This window comes from Micromys minutus (genome assembly GCF_963924665.1).
Source record: "Micromys minutus genome assembly, chromosome: 1".
NCBI classification, from domain to species: domain Eukaryota; kingdom Metazoa; phylum Chordata; class Mammalia; order Rodentia; family Muridae; genus Micromys; species Micromys minutus.
The window spans coordinates 129,553,409-129,580,297 of record NC_137969.1 but is presented as its reverse complement, the minus strand read 5'-3'; the positions used below and the strand labels follow the sequence as shown (position 1 = coordinate 129,580,297).

At 44.2% G+C, this 26,889-nt stretch overlaps 1 protein-coding gene across 1 annotated transcript in view; it reads right to left on the bottom strand.

Annotated features, from left to right (window-relative positions):
• SPATA18 (spermatogenesis associated 18) overlaps positions 1-23,862 on the bottom strand; it is a gene marked incomplete at both ends in the record, with an annotated part of 29,990 nt that extends 6,128 nt beyond the window's left edge. Inside the window, 9 exons of the mRNA XM_080908522.1 lie at positions 1,193-1,368; positions 3,075-3,233; positions 4,909-5,203; positions 6,661-6,870; positions 8,438-8,533; positions 14,576-14,682; positions 15,965-16,080; positions 16,200-16,305; positions 23,776-23,862. Of these exons, the coding sequence (XP_080764648.1) occupies positions 1,193-1,368; positions 3,075-3,233; positions 4,909-5,203; positions 6,661-6,870; positions 8,438-8,533; positions 14,576-14,682; positions 15,965-16,080; positions 16,200-16,305; positions 23,776-23,862 (1,352 nt within the window). The remainder of the gene's footprint in view (positions 1-1,192; positions 1,369-3,074; positions 3,234-4,908; positions 5,204-6,660; positions 6,871-8,437; positions 8,534-14,575; positions 14,683-15,964; positions 16,081-16,199; positions 16,306-23,775) is intronic.
• Positions 23,863-26,889: the final 3,027 nt, after the last annotated feature.

Here is a 26,889-nt window from a genome sequence, read left to right as displayed (position 1 = left end):
GCAGAGTGTGGAACCCAGGCCAAGGATCAGAACAACTTGTCAAGGAGTCTCCAGCCCATTTTATGTGAAAAACTACAATGGCGTGAGGCCAAGAAAGGGATTCCAGTGGTTACTTCTTGCCAAAGGATGCCAGGTACCAAATGCTTTGGTGTGTTCTGTGACTCCCTAAAGCACATTGTCCCCTTGTATCCATAGGGGATTGCTTCAAGACCCAATGGACACCATTGTCCATAGATGTTTACATGCCTTACATAAAATGGTCTCATAGGCTGGGTGTGTTGTGTACACATGTAATTCTAACACTAGAGAGGCTGAGGCAGATGGATTGGGTTCAAAGTTAGTCTGCTCTAATAATGAGCTCCATGCTAGTTTGAGCTACATGGTAAGACTGTTTGTACACACATTCATATATACATACATACAAATACACATAATGCTGCTACGTTTTCTATAACCTATGGAGCTCCTGCATATTTTAATATGTAACATCCAGATTACTTACAATACCTGATACAATATAAATAAAATATAATAATCATTATTCTATACTAAGGAACGACAAAAAAAAATAGTTTATGTGTGTTCATATTTTTCCCTAATACTTTGAACCCCTTGTTGATTGACTCAACAGATAGGGATCTTTAGACACAGACACAGCAATAGAATCAAATTCTACTGTAGTTGAGAACTCTAGCTTCAACTGCCTAGCCCTCAGGCCCTGAGCTAGAACCACTGCAGAAAATAGCAGAGTGTGGTGCAGATGTGTGCATTTCTAGAAAATGCCTGGATGGTACACACCACACTTTGATAGACCTGGTCTAAACTATGCAATAAAAACTGCTCTCTCTGATCATCAACCTTTGACCTCCATAGGACCATCCATCTGCAAACATGTGCGCACACTTTGTATACCACACAGAGAAAAAAGTAAAATTTAAAACTGTGTTTTCCTCACAGATACATTTTTTTAAAAAAGCAAACAATGTTCCAGCCAGGCCCCAGGTATCTCCTTAGCTCTCCACAAGGCTAATTCAGTGAAGAATGAGCCCAAGAGGAGGGTCCAGATGCTGATACAGAGAAGCTTATGGCAGGGGAGTAGCTATTGATTTCTCTACTAAGGTTCTTTCCCCTTCATCTTCCTAGGGAGCAAAGACGGTGAGCATCTTTTAGCACCTGCCCCTGTGCCTCTTACTTGCAATCGCTAAAGACCTCTCCATCTGCCCCAAATGCGATATCGAGGGGTGGTTCTAAGGACTGCATCGCAAAAGCAATGCAGCAAATCTCCTGGATGAAGTCAGTGAGGAGGCAGAAGTCAACTTCAGGAGGGAATGAGATCTTGGGGTTGACGTTCATGGCACGGATCACATCCTGAAAAGCAAAAGATGGCATCAGTTGGCTGCAGATTTGTGACAAGAAGCTCCGACATCCAGAAGATCCCCACATCAACGGAAATGGAATGGGAGGTGGAAAAAAGTGTGTGAGTGAAAATAAGTCAGTCCAGAAGAGGGGGCAGGTGTGTTACAGAAGAACGCTGCTGCTTGCTAGTAGGGAAAGAAGAGAGAAGATGAAGCAGAAATGACAAGTAAGGAAACAGCAAGAAAAATAGCTCTTAACAACTAAAGAAAGAGGCTCATGGTGTTTCTTGATCAGTCCATGGGGAAAGGGCACATGCCCATGCGTGCTCATATGCATGCAGGCACATGTGGAGTCCAGAGGTTAACGATGGATCACTCAATCTCTTCTTTAAAGCCAGGTCTCTCCTTGGACCTGGAGCACACTGTCTAGCCAGTGAGTCCCAGAGATCTACCTATCTCTGACCCCTTATGCTGTGATTACAGATGTGCGCTACTTCACCCAGATTGTAAGTGTGTGCCTGGAGTCCGAACTTGGGACTTCATGCTTCAATGTCAGGCATTTTTACAAGGTGAGCTATCTCCTCTCCTTACTTTTCTTTTGTGAGTAAGTGTATGAGACACCAACCAAAAACTCTAGCTAGTCTCTCCCTGCACCATAACATTAGCAGAACAGCCTTGCTTTTTATTAAGTGTTTACTCTGCACCAAGACTTGTGCTAGGCAAATGGCCCGCCTCCTTTTATTGACCCTGCCCAGTAATTCAGTGGGACAAAGATCTCAATGTTCCCTTCCAGAGATTAGAAAGCCAGAGAACTGGGAGTTTAAATTCACGTGGAAGGCAACAAAGCAGACACGTGGCAAAGTCAAGATGAAGCCAACCCTCATTTTCCAGAACCCTTTCTCTTAATAACTAAGATGCTTCGGGACTGGAGAGATGGCTTAGTGGTTAGGAACACTGGCTGCTCTTCTCCAAGACCCAGGTTCAGTTGCCAGCACCCACACGACTCTCACAACTGCCTCAACTCCAGATTCTAGGAACTCTGATGCCCTCATATGGATATACATGCAGGCCAAACACCAAATGTACATAAGATAAAAATAATTATGTTTAAAAATCATTAAGGTATTTTTAACTCCCAATCTCAAAGATCCACCTAAAGGATATGACAATAAAGCTCAGAACATTTTCCTGTTGGATATCTAAGTAAGAATCTAAGGGGGTGACCCAGTGTATAAAGAATTTGCTGCAGGTATGAGGACCTTTGTTTCAGTCCCAACACCCACATAAATTCAGGGTGGCCATGGCAGCCTAACTGTCTTGGTACTAAAGAAGCAGAGACTAGAGAGTCCCTTGGCAACCTGACTAGCTAAAGTGCCCACCCAAATCAGCAAGCTCAAAGTCAACAAGACACCTTGGCTTAGTAGTTAAAGTGGAACGTGATCAAAGGAGACACCTAGTGTCAACATCTGGCCTCTACAGATGTGTGCACACCCTCACAGACCCATGCAGCACACAAACACATACCACACTTGCAGATACACACATAAAAGAAGAAAGAAAAAAGCAGCCCATAGGGACCAGTGCTTCAGGGTAAACTATAGGTTTTTCTCTTCCACCACATACAAGTAATATCAAATACACGGATGGATTCCGAGTCACCAATGTCCTGTACGCTGTCGTCAGCCACGTGTCACTCCTCACAAGAGACAGAAGACTTACATTGACACTGCTTTGAGAGTCATATAGGTCCAGATGACAAACGATATATTCAGAGACTGAGGTCTCGAAGTCATTGCATCCCACGTGAGATGGTGTTAGCATCTTCCGCACCCGGATCTTGAAATGCCTGAATGCCATTTTAGCTACATGAAATGCCTCCTGTACAGGAAAACACCGCGGGAGATGGAATGAGGAGAGGAGGTGAAAAGGTCCAGGGAAATAACCCAGGAAGAGTTCAAATGCACCATCATACCAGTGTTCAGATAACTAAACACAGTTGGTCAGACATGGCTTGGACCTGTGAGATGATACGGCTGTCAGTTTTTAAAAGTATGTAAAAACATACAATGCAATCCACTAATTTTAAGATAAGTGGGCCTTGTGTTGGTAACTCTGAGGGCCATAGGCAGGACAATGAGGACCCAAGGATGTAAGTCCTCGACTATGGCCCCATAGCAATGCTATGGTGATGGCTGTACTGGCTGGTTTTGTGTCAACTTGACACAAGCTGGAGTTATCACAGAGAAAGGAGCCTTAGTTGAAGAAATGCCTCCATGAGATCCAGCTGTGAGGCATTTTCTCAACTAGTGATCAAGGGGGGAGGGCCCAGCCCATTGTGGGTGGTGCCATCCCTGAGCTGGTAGACCTGGGTTCTATAAGAAAGCAGGCTGAGCAAGCCAGGGGAAGCAAGCCAGTAAGTAACATCTCTCCATGGCCTCTGCATCAGCTCCTGCTTCCTGACCTGCTTGAGTTCTAGTCCTGACTTCCTCTGGTGATGAACAGCAATGTGGAAGTGTGAGTTGAATAAACCCTTTCCTCCCCAACTTGATTCTTGGCCATAATTTTTGTGCAGGAATAAAACCCTTGACTAAGACACTGTCCAAGACATTAAGAGAAAACAATTCATCCCAGATTCCTCTTACAAACTCAGTAAGCCTGTACCTGATATGCAGTGTTTGCTGGTAGGACTTGGTTTCTCAAGAAAAGCATGGTCTCTAAACTCATACGGCTTTAACCAAATCAGTGACTCTTAAATTACACAAAGTAGGCTCTTATGAAGAGCAGGATGGTAAATGTTTTAGGCTTCACTGTTTACCTCTCTGTCACTTAATATTTTTTACCACACCCCTTTGAAAGTATAAAACCATTCTTCATTCTTAGTCCTTAGGCACAAGCCAGATGTTTTTGGAATAAGTCAGATGTGATTCATACTTGGCTGATGTTTGACATAAATGAATGGAACCAGGATTCCTAATATGTCTGCTCTCATATTAACACAATGTTTTGTTTAGTTTCTTCATACTTTCTTATGAAATCCTAAGATGCCGTCCACCCATAGGACAAATATATTCACTTGGGAATCCAAAGATTACATTTTAGTATCTTTTAAATTTGCAAAACGTTTGCCAGCCTTAGTAACTCATAAATAACTCAAGTTGAAGGGTGATTTAATTTATCCTCTAGTTTTCTAAGACTGGCCAAAGACCAACAAGTAATAAACATTTAAAGCAATAGCCCTACTATGTGCTCATGCAGGTATCTGCCATTTAACATGGACACCCATTTGAGACAATCTTGTCTTGTGTGATGGACGGGGAAATAGATGTCTGATCAACATAAACGTTAATATATGGACTATGGATACGCTACTTTAGCAGTCATGAAAACCCAAATAGTTCCCACATGTATATAAGGGAAGGGTGGGAGGAAAAGAAGGGAGAGGAGGACGGGAATCCTCCCTCCACGGTGACTTCAGAATGCACCAGCCTTTTAAGGTTGCACCGTTCACTTTGCGATCTCCCACCACCTCAAGAACTGCAGATGAATCATTTACCACTGTGGCGATGTAAATGATCCGCTGCACTGTCTCGGCCCGGTCGATGCAACGCCGCAGCAAACACTGCGCATCTAGGCGGGCCTGGGAATAGGCGTCGCTGAATCGGGACAGGAGAGCAGCTTTGCGAGCCACGCTGGACAGTTTGGACCGGTTTGGGGACGGGCTTCTGATCTTAGCCACCGTGGTGCAGGGGCTATTGGACCGGCTGCGGCTGCGACTGTGGCTGCGGCTGCGGCCACGGCTGCGGCCACGGCTGCGGGTGCCCGGGCTAGGAGACCGGCTCCTGTTCGACCTGTGACTGTGGGGAAACGAGAATCAGAGGGGGCAAGACCGATTCACTCTTCCTTCCTCCTGAACTTCCTAAACTAGTATTCTTCTCCCCACACGCTTCACAAAGGACACACTAGTGGTATACAACCTCACACATACGAGTCGGGGAGGGGCCTACAGGGATTATCTCCCCACTAAGACTGTGGAAGGTAGACTTGGTGGGACGACATTTTTGTCTCCAAAGGCTTCAAAAGGCCCCCCAGAAATCAGAAACAATACCCCATATTTACTCAGTGAATTCGAATTCACAAAGCCCTTTCAATTTGAGAGTGCCTCAATTTCACCCCACGTCTTAGCTTTGACTGTTGTTCCTCTCACAAAGGGGAAACAGAAGCCAAGGACATCTAGGAACAACTCCTGCAAGCGAGGACCAAAGTTAGCACTCAAGTCAGACGCTAGGGTTTCTGGAACTAACACAGCATCCCGGACCTTGTGATTGAACCTGGACTGCTTTCAAGAGCAAAATCAACTGTTAGACAATCAGAGCAGCAGCCCCAAAGCAATGAGATTCCAAAGGGAACTCGGAGGAGAAAGAATGATGCAAGTAGCAGGAAAAAAAGCAGTCAGCTAATCGGCAGACGCTGTGAGTGGAAAAGGTCACCTCCCTTCCTGGTGTTGCCAGTTCCCAGGGGGCAAACTACTTCTAGCGTCCCCAGTGACTGTTCAATACCAGCCGATGTTAGTACAGCACAGAGGGGAGAGTGCCTCCACAGAGGAAGGACTCAGTGCTTCGATAACTTCAATTGGGAGATGCCTGAGGGGCCAGGGGACTAGAGCAAGACAGGTAATGCAGAGTTAAGGGCACCTGCTCTGCCCTCATCCGACACTCATCCGCCCCATCTGTCATGTTGAATGGGAGGGATTTCATGAAATTTACACACACACACACACACACACACACACACACACACACACACGGCCACCAGCAACAGAGTGAGAGGGAAAAGAGGACAAGCCAGCCAGGTGGCTCGCACTAGAATCCCACCAATCAAGATGTCGCGGCAGGAGGATTGCAAATGTCAAGCCAATCCTGACTAGATAGTGAGCTGCAGGCTGTAAAATGAGACTCCTGTCTCAAGAGAAAAAAATCAATCAAGTAGACAAACAATCACAAAAAAAGACAAAAATGCAGTGTAGGGAAATGAACTGTCACCTCTAGTCACAGGACACATCTGTTCTTTCAACATGCACTAGCCATAAAAGAGCCAGCTCACACAAGCTTGGTTTCAAAGCCAAGGCAACCCTGTCATAGCTCTCAGCCATCTTCCCTGGATAGAAAGATGCAGTTCCACAAGGTAACCCCACCACTGGGGCTTTGATTCCACTCCTTCAGACCCCCTGGCTGTGCAGACTTTTACTGCTAACTCAGAAAGAAACAAGATCAAAAGCAATGAATGGACCCAGGAGAGTTTGTCAGACCTTCCCTGGAGACCGTTTTTCTCAGCAGACAAGACAGCTATCTCATCCTTGAGATTTTGAAGGTGTTTCTCATAGTTGGACACCGTGTCTTGGGACTGTTGGTCTGAGTTCCGTTTGCTTGAAGCGTGACGCTCAGTTTTCAAAGACTCAGAGCGACGACTCTCTGAGGTTTTGTGGCGGGCGTCCTCCTGGGCTTGAAGAGATTTGAGCCTAACAATAGAAAACAGATAGGTATGAGAAGGAATGGAAATAGGAGAGGAGGGAGAGGATACTTCTCTAAGAGGCGGGGGAGGGAAACAGAAAAAGAAGTAAGGGATGGAAAAGAGAAAGCAAGCAATTAGCACCAGTCAGCGAGTCATTGTCACATAGGACGACTCTCAGGAAATATATGTGACCACATACAATAAGCAAAGAAAAAAGTTCCAGAGACAAGGATCCTACCCTCTTCTACAGCTTACTGGGGGTTGGGGAGAAGCTTCCTGAAGAAAGGCTATTTATGCAGGTCCCTGAGAACAGAAGATTGTTTTATAAGGAGACTCGTCTTTGTTAAACAAACCTCCAAAATCAATTGACCTTCAAAACTTAGCCCAACACTGGTACAATCTCTTACTCGCCCTAGCTCGTTTCTTGAGTCTGAAGAAGACTGTGCAAGGCTAGCTAGAGCTAAGGAATTAAATGCAGCACAAAAAATCAAATGTTAGAAATAACATTGGCCTCCTCATCAAGACCAAAGAGATGTGAGCACTGTAATACAGAAGAAAAGAGGACCGTGGAAGAGGGGAGAAAGGAGGAGGGGCTGGTGAGGACAGAGAGAAGTCAGACGAGCTGAGGGATTTAAAGGTGCATGGGAAATAGCAGAAGACAGCTGGGTAAGATCACTCACAAATTCAAGATGCTGTGTCAACTGAGGTGGAATAGGTCAAATGGGGCCAGGGTGGGGGTGGGGGGAGAATTGAGAACAACAGCATCCTAATAAGCCTCCAGGGTGTGTTCTAGACAAATTAACATTAGAACATGTATGGAGACTAAATTAAGGTAAAACGTGTGAAAAGCATCAAAGGGTGTGTGTGTGTGTGTGTGTGTGTGTGTGTGTGTGTGTGTGGTGTGTGTGTTCATATAAATATACCTTCTACTCACTCCTTTGAGGGTAGAAGGGGGAATCAAATATAAGGTTCAAGGGAATCAAAATTAAGGAAAGATAAAGGACCTGTGCTCATTGTCTCTCTGTAGACAATAACAATAGAAACTTTAGCAACTCGTCTGGAGTCTAACTTAAGATTTAACAAGTTTATCTCAAGGTTGCATGCAGCGTTAAAAGTTATTATCCAAGAAAGTGTTCAACATGAAAAAAAAAAAAAAAGATACTGAAACTATTGGAAATGATGGTCCATTTTAAACTGACTTCTGCATTACGTTTTTTTCTCTGTGATCAAACAAAATCATGTAAACTAGAAAGGTAGAGTCCAAAATCATAGAGACCCCACACTGCTCTTTGATGTTTCGATATACTGTTTGGAAGAAATAGCAAGTAGAAATCGTTACGTACCACAAGAATGCCAGGGGGTTCTTAGGTTCCTGGATACTATGATGCACTTTAGAAGTGTCTTGTAGTCAGTAAGACATTCTTGTTGTGAGAAAAAGAAACTAAATATTCATAGAACCCCTGCCTCGTTTGCAGGGGGAATTCACATATTGTAATAAATAACTGAAAAGCTAAATTCGGTGTCTCAGTATCACCTGCAAGAATTCGATAGGTTTTTATTATTGTTATTCTTACTGCTTTTTTAGCTGATTTATCTCTTCCTCTGCAGCCAGGAGGGATATGGTTGATCCATTCTTGGCTCCTTCAAGACTCTTTCCACTTTCATCCAGACTGTAAGAAAAATCAGTAACTAAAACCAGATCTTTCCAAATTGGCAGACTTTCCAACTCGAGGCATGGGTTTAGGGAACTTCTGACCTGTGTTATAAATTTGACTTAAATAACATCAGATTCTCAGCCTTTAGACCATTGCAGACTTTATGATGAACTCAGACAGAAGCATGCTACCGTCCCTTGCTTGGTCAAACACAGAGGTTACAGAGCTAGTCTCTAAAAGCCTGTGATGTAATACCAGGACTACATGGTGAAGGATAAACAAGTGCAGTTCCTCCCACAAAACCTATCTACATCATCCACCCCCTCCACCCGGTCCCCAGGGAGCCCCTCTATGTAAGATCTCCATTTTACACTGTATACCAGCTCCTGCTCTTGCTTCTTTCCACTATGGGGCTGCATTTATTTTTCTAGTACTTTCTCGACATAAAAATAGTCTTGGGGTGTCCAACTTGACTGTATTAAGAAACACTTTGGTGAAGTACACATTTGGAGATATGTCTATGGGGATATTTTCAGAGAATATTTACTAGAGGGGGTGGGATGACCGTTAGTGGAGTCCGGGGCATCCCATGGGCTAACTAAAGGTGGGGAAAAAGGGACCACCGAAGGCCAGCACTCTCCTATCTACTTCCTGATCTGTGAAGACATAAGCAAACAGCCTCCAAATACTCTGCGCGATTCCATTATGCCTTCCTCTCTGGGAAGGATGGTAACCCCCTAAACCATGAGCCAATATAAACATTTTCTAGTAAGTTTCATCTTTTCAGGTATGCTGCTTAATTTTATGTCACCTTACCAAAACACAGAGTCATTTGGGAAGACAGAGCTTCCACTGATAAAATACCCCTCCCCCACCAAATTGCTCTTTGACGGCCCAGCTCACTGAAGGCAGTGCCACCCTTAAGCATGTAGATACTGTAGAAAGCAGGCTGAGCAAGCTATGAGGAGCAAGCCAAGAAGAAGCATTCCTCCATGGCCTCTGTATCTGTTCCTGTCTTTAGGTACCGTAAGTTCCTGTCCTGACTTCACTAAGTGATGTACTTCAAGCTGTAAGATGAAATAAACTCTTTCCTTCCTACATTGATTTTGATCATCCTTTCTCACAGCAATAGAAATCCCAACTAAGACAACAGTCATTTGGTCACAGCACTGAATAAAGTAACTAACACCAAAATATGGCCCTAAAACGTCAGGTGAGTGCTGTGACTGTATGACCATGGTCACATAGTCATGGAACTACTTTGTGAAAATAATAAGGAAGAGCAGGAAACTGCAGGCAGGAGAAAGCCCTATAATGCTATCGGGGCTGAGTGGGCCTCTGGGAGCTCAGAAGACCAGAATGGCGATATGAACAATGTGGAGTATCGTGGACAGGATCTGCTCCCAAGGTTTCAAACTAACAGAACTCGATTGGGAATTGGACTAGAAGCCATTCATGTCATTCTGGCAATGAATCTGGCTGCCTTCTGTGCATACCCCCGGACTAAATTTAACAGTGCGTAGTCTGTTTGGTAGAAAACATTTCAGGGCAGCATTGGTCCAGATTATGGTACAGCTACTGCTCACTGTGTTCCCCCAGATTCACAGTGACAGTGGACAACGGAGCATAAAGACTGGATAGCGCAGTTTGCTGAAGAATTGCAAGGCTGGTTATAAGGCTGCAAACAGAAGTGTGCAGTTTAGTGGGGGGAGGAATTAGAAGCTAGATAAAGTTGAAGACCTGGCAGGTGGAGATTTAATACATTAGCACCATTAAAGAGAGACTCCGGGAGCGTACAAAAGGTGCCCAGAGGACAGGATCCCAGCCAACAAGACAGCCTGGGTATGCTGGTGAAAATGTACTGGAAAGAAGAATGTCTAGGAAGATAAACCTTCAAGACAAGGCCCCACAGAAAAACAGCAGAATGACGTGTTCTCATGTTTAGCTGAGTTCAGCTGAGCACGCACTGTGGCTCGAGGGTGCAGGTAACATGGCAGGATGGCGGGAGAATTTGGTGCTAGCCGTATGGTGCTGCTTTGGTTTGGTGCTCGTATGGCAGGCACACAAGATGCGAGAGCGAAGGAGGCATGAAGGGTTATACCGAGGATGCAGAAAGGCAGTGAGAGCAGGCAGTGTGTACCAAGGTTGGCTTGTCTGTGTGAAGCTGCAGAGTGTGCACAAAACTATGAAAGTGAAGCTTACAAGGCAGTGAAAACCCCAGAATACTAGAGATACCAGAAGAGTGGACCTACCCCCCTTCAAACCACTGGAATCTAGATAATTCCTCAAGAGTGCCAGATGCCACACCTGAAGCCTCCGGATTTGGTTTGGAAGCACTAGGTCTGCCTCGATTTTTTTCTGGGCTTCCTTTTTTTAATATGCTTTAGTCCATACCCCTCAGGAATGGGTATGTCTGCTGTGTCACTGTCCACAGAGGTCATTTGAACTTGCTTCTTGGTTTTATATGAGTTAATGGAGTCTCTTGAATATCCAAGAACACTTTGAACTCTGGCTTCTGAACAATTCTAGAACACTTAAGACTTTGGGGACTTTTAGAGAACTGGGTTCATTTTTCACTTTGAGAGCAGCTGGAGATAAAATATGATGAAGTCAGGATAAAATATGATGATTTAAAGTGGTGTGCTTGGGCATCAGGCTGACTAGAATCGAATTAGTGGTGGCTGGTTTAAAATTCTCCTTTTACAAGTGCCACAGAGCATGTGTGGAGGTCAAGGACAAATTATGAAAGTCATTTCTGTCCTTCTACAACGATTTTAGGTATGGGAGTTGGGTTATCCGGCTTGATAACCTCTCTCACAGAAAACACTCTCTAACCACTGAACCACCTCTCAAGTCTCACGACGCTTAATTTTAATGTCAACTTGATAGACAAAGAAGCATTTAAGGTATCACTCTTTTAGGAGCTTGTCTGTGAAGGTGCTTCCAGAGACCTTTAACTGAGAAGGAAAGACACTCTCTAATGCAAGCACCATCATCAAACACTCCTGGGGAAAGGAAGTAAGGGAAGAAAATCAGTACAATACCAATACTCCCTTTTCTGCTTGGTCCCCAGTATATGAGCAAGCAGCCTTCTGTTTCCACAGGCAGGAGTTTTCCCTGCTGCTGTATATGCTGTAAACGACCCTCAAGGTCAGTGTTTCCTCCCCCACTGAATGCTGTTCACATTTGCCTCATATTCACACCATAAACTGCTAAATACTTTTCTCATCTTCAACCCTCGGCACCTTAGGTCCCTGCCCCACAAATGTTTGTGAAAGATGAAAGATAAAGTGAATGAGAAGACAGGCAGAACAGAGTGCTGGGGTAGAAATGGCTTAATATGGCTCTTGCAGGCTGAAGGGAAATTAGCCTGTCCTAGTAAAGTCTGAGTCTGTTACAGATTTTAAGGGTAAATATGAAAAAAAAAATACGTTTTTAATCAAGAGAGAACTGAAGAAAATAAACAGTAGCCAAGAACATGGGCCAAGAAGAAAAGTGCAGACATAGAAAATATGGCCCCTCCTTATACTTGGTGGTATGTGCACAAATGAACACTCACAGACACATGCACTCATTTGACATGTTTGGATGACATGAAGCAGAGATAAGTGAAATAGAGCTACGTTCTTGAACTAGAAACTGTTTTAGTCAGGTTAATGTATTTTATTTAAATGGTTTGTGGTGGATTACTTTTATTTGTTTATTTACTTTTAGCAAATATCTGAGATAAAGGATACTCAGACTCCAACATTTGGGAGATCTTAAGTAAAGAACAGAGTAAGAACTAAAGAAGTGTTTAAACAAAATTAAGAAAGATAGGAACGTGGCAAGCAAGCATCTCTGTGTGTAAATGCTTCTGGAAGAAAAATAAATCACTCAAAAGTGATCAAGAAAGTGGAGGGAGAAATGAAAGGTGGGTGGGTGTAGTGGGCACTCTCCTTCCAAATATATCCATTCACCGGTGTGGTGATTTGAATAAGAATGACACCCATAGGCTCACATATTTGAATGCTTGGTCATCTGGGAATGGCACTGTTAGGAAGGATTAGGAGGCGTGGCTTTGTTGGAGAGGTGTGTCACTGCGGGTTGGCTTTGAGGTTTCAAAAGCCCAAGCCAATCCCAGTGTCCTTCTCTTCCTGCTACCTGTGAATCCAGATATAGGACTCTCAGTTACTTTTCCAGCACCATGTCTGCCATGATGAAAATGGACTAAGCCTCTGAAACTGTAAGTCAGCACCAATTACTTTCCTTCGTAAGAGTTGCTGTGGATACGGTATCTCTTCAAAGTTATAGAATAGTGGTTAAGACGACTCAGTTTTCTGGTCCTGTCACTCATTAAGCATGGCCTGAGAACCATTCAACTCACAAAAGGGAAGTGGGAAATCCCAGCCCCATCTTTGCTGGCAGACATCAAAACTCAACCAACTCTCAAAGCTTTTCTTTATAATTAGAGAAAACATAGAGACCTCGTTACCTGAAGCAGCTGCCAGATAATGTTCCAGGGAACGGAATCAGAAGCCACCAGTATAAGACACTAGGGCCCAGAAGGGACCAAGGCCACAAGGACCACAGAGCAATTTAAGACCCCAAGTGACTCACCTTCAGGATGTCCAAGAATAGAGCAGGGAGAGAGTACCATAAGAGGCAAACCATCTTGGAAGGGAAATGGGACTTTGAACTTAGTAGACACTTTATACAAAGAAGACAATAATAAACAAGATAAGCCCATGCCACCTAGAATTGGCGAACAGGGGGATCGGCTAACATGGGCTGAAACACATCAGTGTCCTTTCTGTGTATGCTGTCGCATGAATGTGTATAGAGGTATAAGCACACAAAGGCACCTCTGACAGAGTGAGCTAACATGGCTTCTGTCTTTACATTTCTACTTCTACATATTTAAGAAAATCTGTATGGTTTCTTTTTCCACATAGAAAAAAAATAGAGATTTAATCAGTGAACAAGATAAAGAGACACACACAATTCCCTCCCTGATTTTCTTGCTGTCCTGTCCATGGCATGAGTGAAGTGGATGCTGGGGGTTGCGTTTGTTTTTGTTGTTGTTGTGTTTTAATTAAGCATGTGGAACGGTGTCTCCTATAAACTGCTTACCTTATTCAAGTTCAGACCCAAAGCGTGAAATTTCATTTCTTTGCAGTGATTCCAGAAGCTTGTCCTGATACAGTTATTTCTGCAGCCTGACTTTGCTTAACTCTGTGTGTGTGTGTGTGTGTGTGTGTGTGTTAGCTAGTTATTCCAAGATATAAATGTTCTCTTAAAAGAGGGTTATAGATAAATACTGTTTATCGTTTTGGCAGGATTTAGGAGGTAAGTCATATGCATGGTGACAAATGCCTTCATGTCTTAGCTCTATTTCTCTGGACCCAGTGGTAGGAGGATCCCTGGTGTACATCTTGTTTAAAAACAAAAACCAAACCAAACAGAAAAACCTAGGATGTAAGGCATGCCTGTGGGGGATTGTCTAGATTGAGGTAAGCTGAAGAAGGGAGAAGTAACAGCCAGATTAAACGGAACAGGAGAAGGGAGCTGAGCCCTGTTCATCCCCCTGTTGCTTACTGTGGGTGCAATGTGAGCAGCTGCCCCCTGATTCTGCCCCCAGGCCTCCTCTGCTGTGATGGACAGTATCCTTCAAACTGAGCCAAAGCAAACCCTTTCCCCTTACACTGCTTAAACCGTTCCTTGTCAGATATTCCTCCTCAGCACAGAGAATAGTCACTGGTGTCCCTGTTACTCTTACAGTTCTTGGCTGTCCAGTTTGCCTCATCTTTCCCCTCCTTAATCCTCCTCCTTCTGCATACTCTCTGACGACTAACAGATTGGTATCTAATGATTTTTATTTAAAATATGAGCTGTGTGGGAGTAATACAGACAAACATGAAGAAGACACACTGTGTGTACACACACATACACATGCACACATACTTATTTGCAAACACCCATATTTTACATGACCCATTATCCTCTTTGCACGCATAAAAAGTAATTAATTTTAGAACAATTCTGTTTGGAAAAAAAGATAACTTGCATTCCTCTTACTCGTCTTGAACCTGGTTTGGTTGATTCTCTAATGTCGACTCATTGTCTGTTTGCTGTTGGTCCTGATCCAGAGAAGTGTCTCTGGTTTTATTTCTAAGATGGGATTCCTGGAAAGAAAAATAAAAAGTAATAGAGACATTGAAAATGATAGATGACCAAACATTCTGCTCCATTCATATGAACTTCTACAGCAGGAACCCTCAGTCGAGAAGGACAGAAACCAGAACAGTGGCTGCTCTGACCTTGGCACAGGGCAGGCTAGGAACAGGGGTGGGGGATGGCAGAGGGAGGGGCTGATGCTTTGTGGATCAGTGCAGGGATGAGTTTTGTGTTTGTTCCTTGTTCAAAACACATCTGCCGTGAGCTTCACTGAATATAAATTACAACTTGATTTTAAATGAGGGCTTGAAAACATCATTCTCTATGCCCAGAATAAAAAGAGTGTGAAACACAGTTCTAACCTTTGCACCTAGAATAACACCCACAGGAAGGAAAACTCTGACTAGCCTAAGTCCTCAAAGATTATTAATGACAACTGACATTTCTAAGTAGAGAGAAATCTTACCATGTGCCAGGTTCTCTGTTTTGTTTTTGTGAACCTACCACATTTTTAAAAATCAAACCCTACCATTAAATTGGTAAAATTACTGTCCCCTTTTGGCAAGTAAGTACATGTAAACATAAAAACGTACAACTCTCCGAAGATCTGCAGAGAGTATAGGTTTCTCTCCAGTTTGGTTCAGCCCTTCAGCTACTGTTTCTTGGTCATGACAGCCCACTTTTACTACTTCTGTTTTTGGATGCAATCTATATAAACCCATGTAAACATTTGGAAGTAAAACTACTCCCTGCCATGGTATACAATATGGCTACACTAGATGAGAGCACACAGATTAGAAGCTTGAGCCCTGGTGTGGCCAGGTGATAGGTAGGATGTGATGGGAGAAGCAGTTAGAACATGGAAGGCCAGAAGGTCTCACAGGACTCTGGCTTGTTCTCAAGAGCAAGAACTGACTCCTCCCATGTTTTGGCTTTCTGTCTTCCCATGTGAACACTCCTCCCATACATGCTGCCAACAATGTAAAGCTGTCTCCTGAGAGATGCTCCCTAGAGTCTGCCCCATGCTGCTTGGTCTTTCAGACTTAAAAGTGTAAAGTAAATACACTTATGTATACATCACCCACCCTGGGGGAGATGTTGTGACAACAGCAAACACAATTAATTGTGGTGTCTATTGTCTTTCCAGTGTGGGAAATTTGGATGACGTCTATAAGCTAACACTGACCATTGAAAGTTACCAGTCTCAGGCCCAGTGAGGACACTTTGCTTAGTTGTCCTATCTTGGAAGTTTCAGTTTCACTGTGCAGTGTGATCCTTTGATATCCCTACCTGTACGGGATGGGTCTCCGTATCACTCATTTGTCCCACATTTACAGAACTGAAGGAAGTCTGCAGCAGGGGCAAAAGGCGACTCTTGATTGTCATTATACCTTCACTGTGTTCCCCTAAGAAAATGAACAGGGAAGATCAGCAGGGGTTCCTGGGGAACAGCCAGAGGACACCCAAAGGAAGCATAGAGCAAACAGATGAGGCAGAGGGTGGGGGGAGTAGGGGCGGCTCTCACCTTCTTGGGCTGTCACTGTGAGGATCCCGAAGAGCTGAGCCTGCACTTTGGCAACTTGTTCAATGAGTTCGATGCAGTAGTTTAGATTTTCATCACAGGAGTTTGTCTGTAATGTGGAAAGAGAAGGTATCAGTACAGTATAGTTTCTGGAACCCACTGCCTGTGTGATCTGGGGGCTACCAGGTTCTGACAAGCTCTGACACAGACTGCTGGGAACCACCAAAATCTAATGCCCCTTGGACACATGGCCAGGATTGAACTGTGTGGCCCACACAACTCTAGAGCTGAGCTCAATTCATGGTCTGGGAAGTGGGGTGTACCATGCATGATCAGGCCTGGCAGAGAAAATCACCCGAGAGACCTTGTTTCTGGATTTCCAGTTCTGTTATCTAAATGCAGAGGAAGCACTAGAAAGCTCTAAGGGGAGAGGGGAGTGTAGACCCAGAACACCCCCTTTCAAAGGTAACAAACCCTGACACTGAACTGATTAACGACTGGGAAAGCTGTTTTGTGGATGTGTGAGCCACTGAGGCTCGGGGAATTGTTTTCATAGCAAATGGTTCTATTCACTAGAATCCTGAAAGAGAGAAAAATAAATAAATACATCTTCTTGTGAACTGAAGATACTGTTTATACCACAGTACACACTGCTGCCTTGTTTTATCTGTTCTACCAATTGATTCGTCATGTACTTAAAGTTTAGTTTCTAACATTTTATGTGCGGTCTACAACTCCTTCCTTTAACAGCAAGAAGATATTGTGGTAGACAAGGGATGCAATGGGAAGCCCATGTCTACCAGCTGAAAAACAGTGGTAGGGAGTGTGAGGGGCATCGAGTCCACTGAGGAGCCACCATCTTGAAAAGTCCCGAAGCCTGTGAATACATTATGTCAACTAGGTGGTTTGGAGAGGAATAGGTGGCCATATTGGATAAGGCATCCTTTCAGGAAGGAGCACGGAACACTAGAAGGCCATAAGGGCCTCTAAGTTTATATTCAGCTTGGATCATTATTTAATGTTCATAGCTAAACCTCAGACTGATCCCAACACTGGGAAAAATAAGGGGGGGGGGAACAGAATCACAAGCAAGCAATAAGTCCTGTGGGTTCAAACTACATAGATTTATGTCAGGACTGTGCACAGTTACCCAACCTTGCTGAAAGGGCCTGTTTCCCATCCCAAACTGTAGAGATGTTAGGAGAAAGAACCTAAAAAACCATAACCAGTCCTTAAAGAAGCAGAAGGCAGCTGTGAGGTGCTATGTAGCATTAAAAGGAGTCAGGCTTAGGAATCAAGCAACCCTGGGTTCAAATCCCATTCTCCACTAATGAAATGAGTTCCTTTAGGAAAGAACATTTAAATGAGATGCTCTGTATCCTCAGATTTGGGAAGCAATTCACCTTTTCAGTTAACTTCCTCATGGATCTTAAGTTAGAAGTGTGTCTATGGCATCCCATTACCTCTTTTCATGCTGTGCCCAGTGTCCAAAGGAACATTTGTGTACACAACACAAATATTCAAACAGGATATCCCAAGACATGTTACAACATGCCCAGTTCCCCACCACACAAAGCATCGCATAAGATGCTTGGGTTACACATCATCCAATCAGCTCTACCATCTGATAAACAGAGAAGAGATAGGAATTAAATGCACTCTGTCCAGAGCAAAGATTCATTCATTTATAAGTCCCAGACTTCTGGTCTACCTAGAGCCTTGGATTGGCAGCCTAAGTTCCTTTTAAGATTAAACATGTTGGCTGGATGAGCTCAGCAGCCGGTGGAGAGGATAGAGAATGAGACGCAAATGGGCTCTAAATGATCACCCCAGACTGTAGCAATCCAGTGTTCTGTGTAGGCAAAAACTAGGCTGAATAAAACCACCTCTGAGGATGGGGAAGTGAAAGAGAAATGGGGAGGGGAGGAGAGAGGGAAAGGGGGAGGATCTCAAGAGAAGGAGCAACAAGCAACAGTAGGGTACCTCTTGAGAATGTGCCTCCTTTATTCAAGGACTCAACAGACAGCCTGAACCTGCCACAAGAAGGGTTCTGGGCTTGATCCATTTATGAAACACAAACAGGTTAAGTGAGGACAGGTGACTGACCACCTAACAAAGGGCCATTGTAGGGACAGCTCTTGTAGAGTTCCCATCAGAGTGACTCTGGAGGAGAGGTAGAGTGTATAGGAAAGTGACTGGGTGTGGGCATGGAATAGGAGAGTAAGTCTGAAGGGGATGTCAGGTTGAGGGATGTTGAAAGATGTAATTATAGGACTCCATCGTTAATCACATCTACATCAGCCAAGATCCCACTGATGCCAGCATTACATAAGGGTAATAAATTTTGGCGTTGGCAGTTCAGGGTTCCAGCAGGACCCTCAGATGGAGATAGGAATGTATTATGAGACTCTCCAACTGAGCCTCTATACCCTCTCAGCATGTATACCTTATAGGATGATCCTCAAAATAACCCTATACCTCTAAATTATCATCAAAGACTATATCAAGTGTTCTGTGTAGGCAGAAACTAGGAGGCTGAACAAAACCAGCTCTGAATATGGGAAAGGAAAAGAGAAATGGGGATGGGAGGAGAAGGGGAGAGGAGTAAGCTGCTTTACCATTAGAGACTGTGAATCAGGAATGTTAGGTCATTAGAAGAGAGAATGGCTCAACTGGGCTCTACACTGCTTCCCACAACCTCGGAATGAGACAAGCTTCGTACCACAAGTGGAGAGGCAGGATTGGGGGTGTGGCTTTGGATGGGAGAAAGTGGAAGCCAATAGAAGTGAGATCACAAGGAAGAGACAAGATGGGGAGAGCACAGGGAGGTCCAGAAGGAGGACCATCAGAAGTGGGCTGAGGAAGAAAGGACAGTAAGAACAAGACAAATGATGACAAAAACAAAGGAAAAGATGAAGAGCCAAGACAGAGCAGATCGTGGTTCTGAAAAGGGAAGAGTGGGTCTCCACTATGCTGTACCACGGACTTGCCCTCTCAGCCCCTCCTTAGCTGCCTGACAATCAGACTGGACCTATAGAACTATGGTCATGTGGCATTTCTCTTACTAGCACCCATATACAAGACATCAGTTCCATAGCATCATTCAGTTTAGGTAGCTATGATGCTCACCGAGTCAGCCAAGGATGCCTTTCTCAAAAGGTACACCCATCATTAAGAGATGCATAACCATATTTCCGTCAGAAGGATGATGAGTGAGGACTATGTGTCATTTAAGAGCAAAAAATAGTTTGCTTTCCTCCCCTGCAGCCCTTCCAAGTGACACATAGGATACCAGCTACGCCCTCACAAGGTGAACTGAACCAGAGATGAAGAGCTTCCCTGGGACTGTTCAAGAGAAACATCTTCCCACTGAGACCTTGAGATCCAAAGACTTGTTCATTCCTGCAGCTTGACCTGACAGTAGAAAGATAAAAAGAAAGATAACATTCTCTACAAGTTTACTGCTTAGATTGCCTCTCGAAGAATGTGTAGTTACAATGGGCGGGGAGTCGGTTTGAATACACCATGGCAACATCGACAGACCTCAGCCACAAATACTATTCTAAACCAAACAGAAGGCACACCTCAGTAAGATCTCCTTTTCTGTGGTGATATTTAATACCATGTTTTAAACAATTATTTTTAATGTAAGAGAAGAGTGATACAGAGAGAACTCATGTATTACCAGCTTTCCCATCAGACTCACTCACAAATTAAATCCCAATCTTTCACAGCAATTAAATCCCAATCTTTCACAACTCTAGGGCCCTGTTGATAGAATGCTTGCCTGGCATGCAAAAAGCCCATGGTTTTATCCCTAACAGCACATAAACTGTGCGTAATGGCTCACATATGTAATCCCAGTACATAAGAGGGCAAAGCAGGAAAATTAGAAATTCAAGTTTATTTCTAGTTACATAATCAAGGTTGAGGCCAGCCTGGGCTATAAGAGACCCTTTTTGTAATAAAAAACAAAAACCAAACATTTCTAAATTATAATGTCCTTGCATGTGTCATTCTACTTTTAAAAAAATAACATTTATAGCAAGAAATAATGCTGTGTGCCTGTAAACTCAGCACACTCAAGAACCTGATGCAGAGTGATTCCATGTTAGAGGCTAATCTGGGATATAACAAGACCCTGTTTCAAAAACAAACAAACAAACAAAAAACCTTGTCATCTATCCTATCTTGAGGATAGACCACAAAGAATAGCATATTTACTGTTTGCTACTATAATTATATAGAACACACTTCTTCAGTGTCCAGTCTTGGCACAAATAATTCAAGTTAACTCCTTAGTCCACAGGACTTTGAAGGGAAATGACAGCATCTCAGAGAGAGGAGGGATTCAGGCCAGGTCTGACCTACTGAAGGTACTCTAACATAAGGTGAATTTCTGGTGACATCTTCAAGCAGTAATTGTCATTAAAATTCAGCTCTGCACATAAAGCGATTCATGACTTTTGCAGAGGTGGCCAATAAAATATCCAGATGTTGAGCCATAAATTTCATGGCGTTAAACTGCATACTCTCACATGAACCTTGAGGGGTGTTCTTGGTATCTTTCATCTTGTCTGCTTAATATGTCTGGCTGACTCATTCATACTTTCTCTTGCCTCAAGTACCACCAAACTCCAAACCCATTTTCTAGAGAGTCCCATTTTCTCATCACAAGACAGCTAGAACAGCCTGTCTAAAACCTAATCCTAAGTGGTCTCCCTGTGTTGTGCTCTCAAAGTCTCCCTCTGGCTCTCAAGCAAAGGCTAACCCCCCAAACACACCCATCAAAGCTCTCTGACATCTGCCCCCAACCCTCCACCTCCTCAGCCTCATCAAGTTTTGATCCTCCATTTTAAACTTGTCCCAGCCCCCCACCAATAATCCTACATCTTACACATGGAGTTTTCTCTGCCCTTCTTTCTCTTCTGCAGATTGAGGCTCATCATTAGTTAAGATTGAGTTCTATTAGGGACTGAGAGATGGCTTCACAGTTAGAAGCACTGGCTGCTCTTCTAAGGACCCTGTTTCAGTTCTCAGCATTCCAGAATAGCTCACAGCCATCTCTAACTCCAGGGACCCCGGTACCCTCTTCTGGTTTCTGCGAGCACAAGTAACGCACAGGCAAAACACCCATGCACATAAAATAATTTTTTTAATTAAAAATATAGCTCCCAATGCTAATCCCCAGATCCCCAGCCTAGTGCAGACAAGCACACCGTATGCTCTGAAAAGAAAATGCTGAATAAGTAAAGCCTCAGAAAAGCTAGTGTCAAACTCACTGACTTACTGGCCAATAACTATTTGTGGAATGAGTTATTAAGCTTTTGATAATTGTGTGTGTGTTGCTAGCGAAATAATGATGATAAGCAAGCAATCTGAAAGTCATGTATCCAAACCAAGCTGAATTTAAGAACTGAACTTAAGAAGCCAATCCTTAAAGGCACTCAGAACGAGGCTTACACTAAGTTTAGCATCAACAGAATGGCAAAGAGAAGCAGAACCATTTGTTATTGGCCTTAGTTTCTGTTTGTTTGTTTGTTTGTTTGTTTTTCTTTGTTTTTTAGGAGATGATTGAAAAGCATCCTTTCCGTGGAATTTTTATAACATCTTATTACATTTAAGTGTGGGTAGGAGACACAGTTGTGCCCCAGTGTGGTCAGAAGACAATGTGTGGGGAGTCGGTCTTCCATCATATGGGTCCTGGGGACGGAATTCAAGTCAAGCAAAGCTTGTCAGCACAGGATGTTACCTAAGGAGTCTCATATCATCTGCCCCAGAAAGGATTTTTGTTTAAATGAATAAGGAGGAGGAGTTTCTTTCATGACCCAGAAGACTACAAGACACTTTGAAATTAATAAGCCAACGTTTTTAAGGCTTTGGGGCATCGATTGATATTCATAAAGAACATCAGCTGTCTGTTTGGAAACTGAGGTGGTGACTATACAGTCACCGTGGGTAGTATATAGCTCACGTATACTCTGGACAACTTTAAGCAAGAAATGAATCAACCCCTAGAAGAGATCTTATCACTTCTCCGCACACAGTCCAAAGCACAGCGTTTGGTTTTGTTTGTTGTTGTTGTTTTCCATAGTGGGTAGGAAGGAGAAGCCGTGGATAAAGAGAAACTAAGGCACAGCACACAGTGACGCCTGCCTCAAATCACAGCTACCGAGTGGTGAGTGCACCCATGGGGTTCCTCAAATTAAGGCAGAGATGAAGAGGACCAGAGAGGAAACCTCATGAGGGAAAGCTAAATCGGGTGTTAGTCCAAATCATCATTATCTGGAAGAAACTTGAAACTGTGCATTGTGTTTAGAATTAATCTGAGCCATTTATTTGTTGTCTTTTAACATTTCCCAGCTTGGGGGGGGTGGCTTTAATTATGTTAATGATTCTAGAGGATTATGCATGGCTTGTTTGGTTTTGTTTTTTTTTAAGCTGATTCTAAGCCAATATGAGTACACCCTGCAAAGTCAACCTTCCAAGCCAACACAGTTTACAGCTTATCAATAAATGTAGTTTCTACAACTAATATTTTAACAACTAGAGTTTGCTTCAGTGAATGTACATCCTAAGATTTAAGTCAAAATTCCCTGGTACTAATAAAACGTCTTTGGGGATTACAGGACTGTGCTTAACAACCGACCCAATCAAAACTACACATAACAAGATAAATGGGATACATTCAGACGTAAATTCAGAAACGAGATTATCTAGATTTTTTTTTAGCTGAGATCTAGAAAGTAACTTTACATATTGTTTAATGCAATCCCAACAATGGAACAGATTAGGTGCTGAGACTCAGAGAGGCTTGGAAACTATTTGGCTAGTTGTAGCCACAGACAGAGACCCTAGGCCCAGGTCTGAATGCCTAACTCTCGTCTCTCTGCTGACTGACCCCTTGCTTCAGGCCTGGGCAAAACTCCTATTGAAGACACTGCCATCAAAGTGACCCAAGTTCAACATGCAGCTGTTGAAACGAGGCTGAAGCGACATTAATGAAGTTTGGGGTGTGTTCTGGGTGTGACAGAATGCTGGTGACACAGTAATTCCCTACAGAAGCCTTGCTAATGCCTCCTGGAAGTTTCTCTGGTACCCTCTAATTGCCATTCTGACAAGCATGCAGGTGACCTTTACAAGTGTCCCTTTTCCTACAATAATAACACCCGTTTAAAAAAAGTTCACTCTGATACGATCCTGGGTATCACTAAACAGTGAGAGCCTTGTGGAAAGGCAAGAAGAGGGGAAAGAGCAATGGAAGATAAGTCTAAAGCAAGTCCAGAGAATGGGAGTGGCTGGGAGCGCCACACTACCCTTCAGTTGCTAGGGCCACCGGTGTCCATGGTTACCGAACACTGGTTAGCGCTCTACCGCTACAGTCATCCACCCATGGGGAAGAGTTCCGATAGACGATAGATGTGGGACTTTCTTCTTTGACCTGGGTAGGAGTAGGAGATCTCGGTTAAGATCTCAAGAGCAGGGGCTTTGCAGAGCAACATCCCAGATGCCATCCCCGGCCAAGGTTATGTAGAGAAACTAAGCAGAGTGAGCCCTGGAATCTCCCGCCCTGACTCACTTGATAGTCATTCATCCAGTAGGAGACTTTGTCCTGCAGCGTTTGAAAAGATTCGCTTTTGGCCAGCTTCTTCACGTTGTCTGCCATCGCGCGCTTCCTCGCGCTTCCGACTTCAGGAGATCTAGTAGTAGAGGGGACGAGGGGGGTAGGTGGCCTAGGCTGGGCGATGGGGTGGTGTAGCTTATACACGAGCTCAGAACGCGGCTGGAGTGTCCATCCTCCCCATCGGGTCGGACCGGGCAGGTCCCCCCTGCCCGGCGCACTGTTCTGGCTCCTCCGCAGCCGCCTGCCAGCCAAGCCATAAATACCCCAGCGATTATTAAACAAACCTTGACGTGGCGGCCGGCTGCCAGGGACCCGCGGCTAGCGTCGGAGCAACGCCCCGCCCCCAACTCCTCGCGCTCAGCCTGGGGACCTTGGGGACCCGCCGCTACCGCGACCTCTCTCAAACCTCTCCGTGGAGCTGCTGTCCCAGAGCTAAAGCACCGAAGCCGTCCGAACTCCGGCTTGTGCTACTCGCTGGAGGACATCCAGACCCTGGGGTGGAGGTTGGGGACTGTTGTGGGACCCTGCGCTGGGACCAGCCAGGAGAAGAGGGCTGGAAACCGGCAGGGTGCCTAAGCAGGGGCTGCACCCGGCTCTGCGTGACAGTACGGCCCTACTTAACTTCGTGAAAATTTAGGGCAGACCATTTCTTTGGTCCTTCCTTTATTCTTCCACCTCTCGAGCCTTTGATTCTCCATTTGTCCATGTGAAATTGGGACTCCAATGTCCGTTTTACTACTTTTATTTTAGGCTTTGTTTCCGCCTACTCGGTGGGTCTGACAGTTGGTTTGTACAGAAAGGCACACCCAGCTATGCGGCTAGATCCTGGCCCTGACTTCCAGGTCTTCCTCGGCATGGTCAGGTGCAAGCCAGTGTTGGGGGGCGGGTAGTGGGCGGGCGCCAGGACACTTGTCCTACTGCGCTCTGGGACCTGCATTGCTGTTCAAAGGAAACTTAGCTTCTGTTCCATTTGCGCGAAATTGCTTTTAATACGGAGTTTCTGCCAATGCCAAGATCTCCCAGTCCGTAAAGTGTCCTGCTAGCTCGAGGTCCTGAGTTTGGATCCCGAAGACACATGAATCTGGGTTTCTTTCTTTCTTTCTTCCTTTCTTTCTTTCTTTCTTTCTTTCTTTCTTTCTTTCTTTCTTTCTTTCTTTCTTTCTCTTCCTTCCTTCCTTCCTTCCTTTCTTTTTAAAGCTGGACACTGAGACAGGAGACTCCTTGGGACTGCTGCCCAATTAGTCTAGATAATTCCTGAGCTCCTGGTTCAAGCAGAGATCCTATATGGAAAAACAAAAAATAAGCTGTAGTGACTGAAAGAATATGTAGCCTCCACGCACAAGCAGAGAGAGAGAGAGAGAGAGAGAGAGAGAGAGAGAGAGAGAGAGAGAGATTACTTAATTTTGTCCCTTATGCTTTCTTCCATGTAGACAGAAAAACAACAAAGTTCCATGAGCCGCTTCAGATGGACGCCGAAAGCAGGTTCTTCGACTAGGAAGCTCTGACGCCAAGGCTGCCCAATGCCAGCATTCCTTCTCTCAGACCAGATTTTTTCCCTGTGCAATTGCTCCATGCTCAGTTTGCCAACGCACATAGAAAAATGTAGAGATTGTAGTCTTTCGCAGTTAGTTAACTAAACATTTAAATAATGTAAGCTAATTTAAATATAGAATAAAAGAGAAAAACGAGGTAAATATATTGTATTGACCAAATACTCCCCCCAATCCAATCCAAGGTTTCTCTTATAATTACTTCAACACAGAAATGATCTCTGCCTTCAACTTTCTCAGTGCTGCTAGCTCAATACAGTAGCAAATATTAGGTGCTGTGACAATGACCATTAATGGGAGGCCTTCACATGCACCGAGACACTTCAGAGGAGTGATGTAGGGTTAGTGTTGGCAGATACCCTTCAGCATCTCAGAAGAAGGGCATGGCACTGCATGAAGGCAGCAATGTGGAAATGATCCTTTTCACACATGTAATAGCAGCTACTGGGTTTCCATGACGACCCACCCATCTGCCTCAAGCATAAAGTGGAGTCAAACTGGTTTCCTGCTCCTTGGGATCTCACAATCAGTAAGAGACATAAGAACCATGGGTCAGAGTTCAACACAGTAATGGGACTATAGATAGTGATTCTTCCTTCCCTTGCCTCCTTCTCTATCTTCTTGGAAGAAGATGGCATTCAGAGGCAACTCTGTAAGAATGGAGGGGTCTACTAGGAAGAGATTTTAGGAGGCATGGAGTGATGGGACGTAGTCTTTCTCTGGGGTTTGTATATTGAGTGTGAAAGCAGATCTATCTCAGAGATAATTAAGAGATTTTATATTCACTGAGAAAAAACAGTATCGAGTCATCAAAGTTATTTGGTATTTATTGTGTATTTGGTTCCTTCTGTGATCAGGACTTGGAGTGATATCTAACGATATACTGCACTCCAACTGTAAGGAGCACACAGTCTGCTTAGGAGAAATTTGTCAAAAGCAGATAATACAAGGTAAAATATTGAATATCACGTGGGTGTCATGGTGAACTCGTAAAATCCCTGTTGAAGTAAGACTGCTGTGAGACTCAGAGACGTTGCAAGCACACCGCACCCTTCACATATCTCAGAAGGAGGGAAAAGAAGCTTCAAAACAACAGCATTAGAAATGACTAATGCTACCCTTGTGGTTCATTCACTGAATGCGTTCTCTTTTTTAAAAGACAAATTGGGGGGTTGGAGAGATGGCTCAGAGGTTAAGAGCATTGGCTGCTCTTGCAGAGGTTGTGAGTTTGGTTGCCTGCACATGTTTGGTGGCTCAGAACTGTAACTTCTAGGGAATCTAACACCCTCTTCTGACCTCCACCAGTACCGGGCATGCCCGTGGTACACATACATATCTGCAGGGGGAAACAGTCAGACACATATAACATCGAGTCTTAAAAACAACAGCAGCCAAAAGACACATTGGCAATGAGAACAACTGGGTGTCCTGTCAGTGATGCATCAGCAACAAGGAGTCCAAGGAGAGGAGACCCACCCTTCTTCAGGCATCCCAGGGGCATCTGGCTTCAGAAAAATCC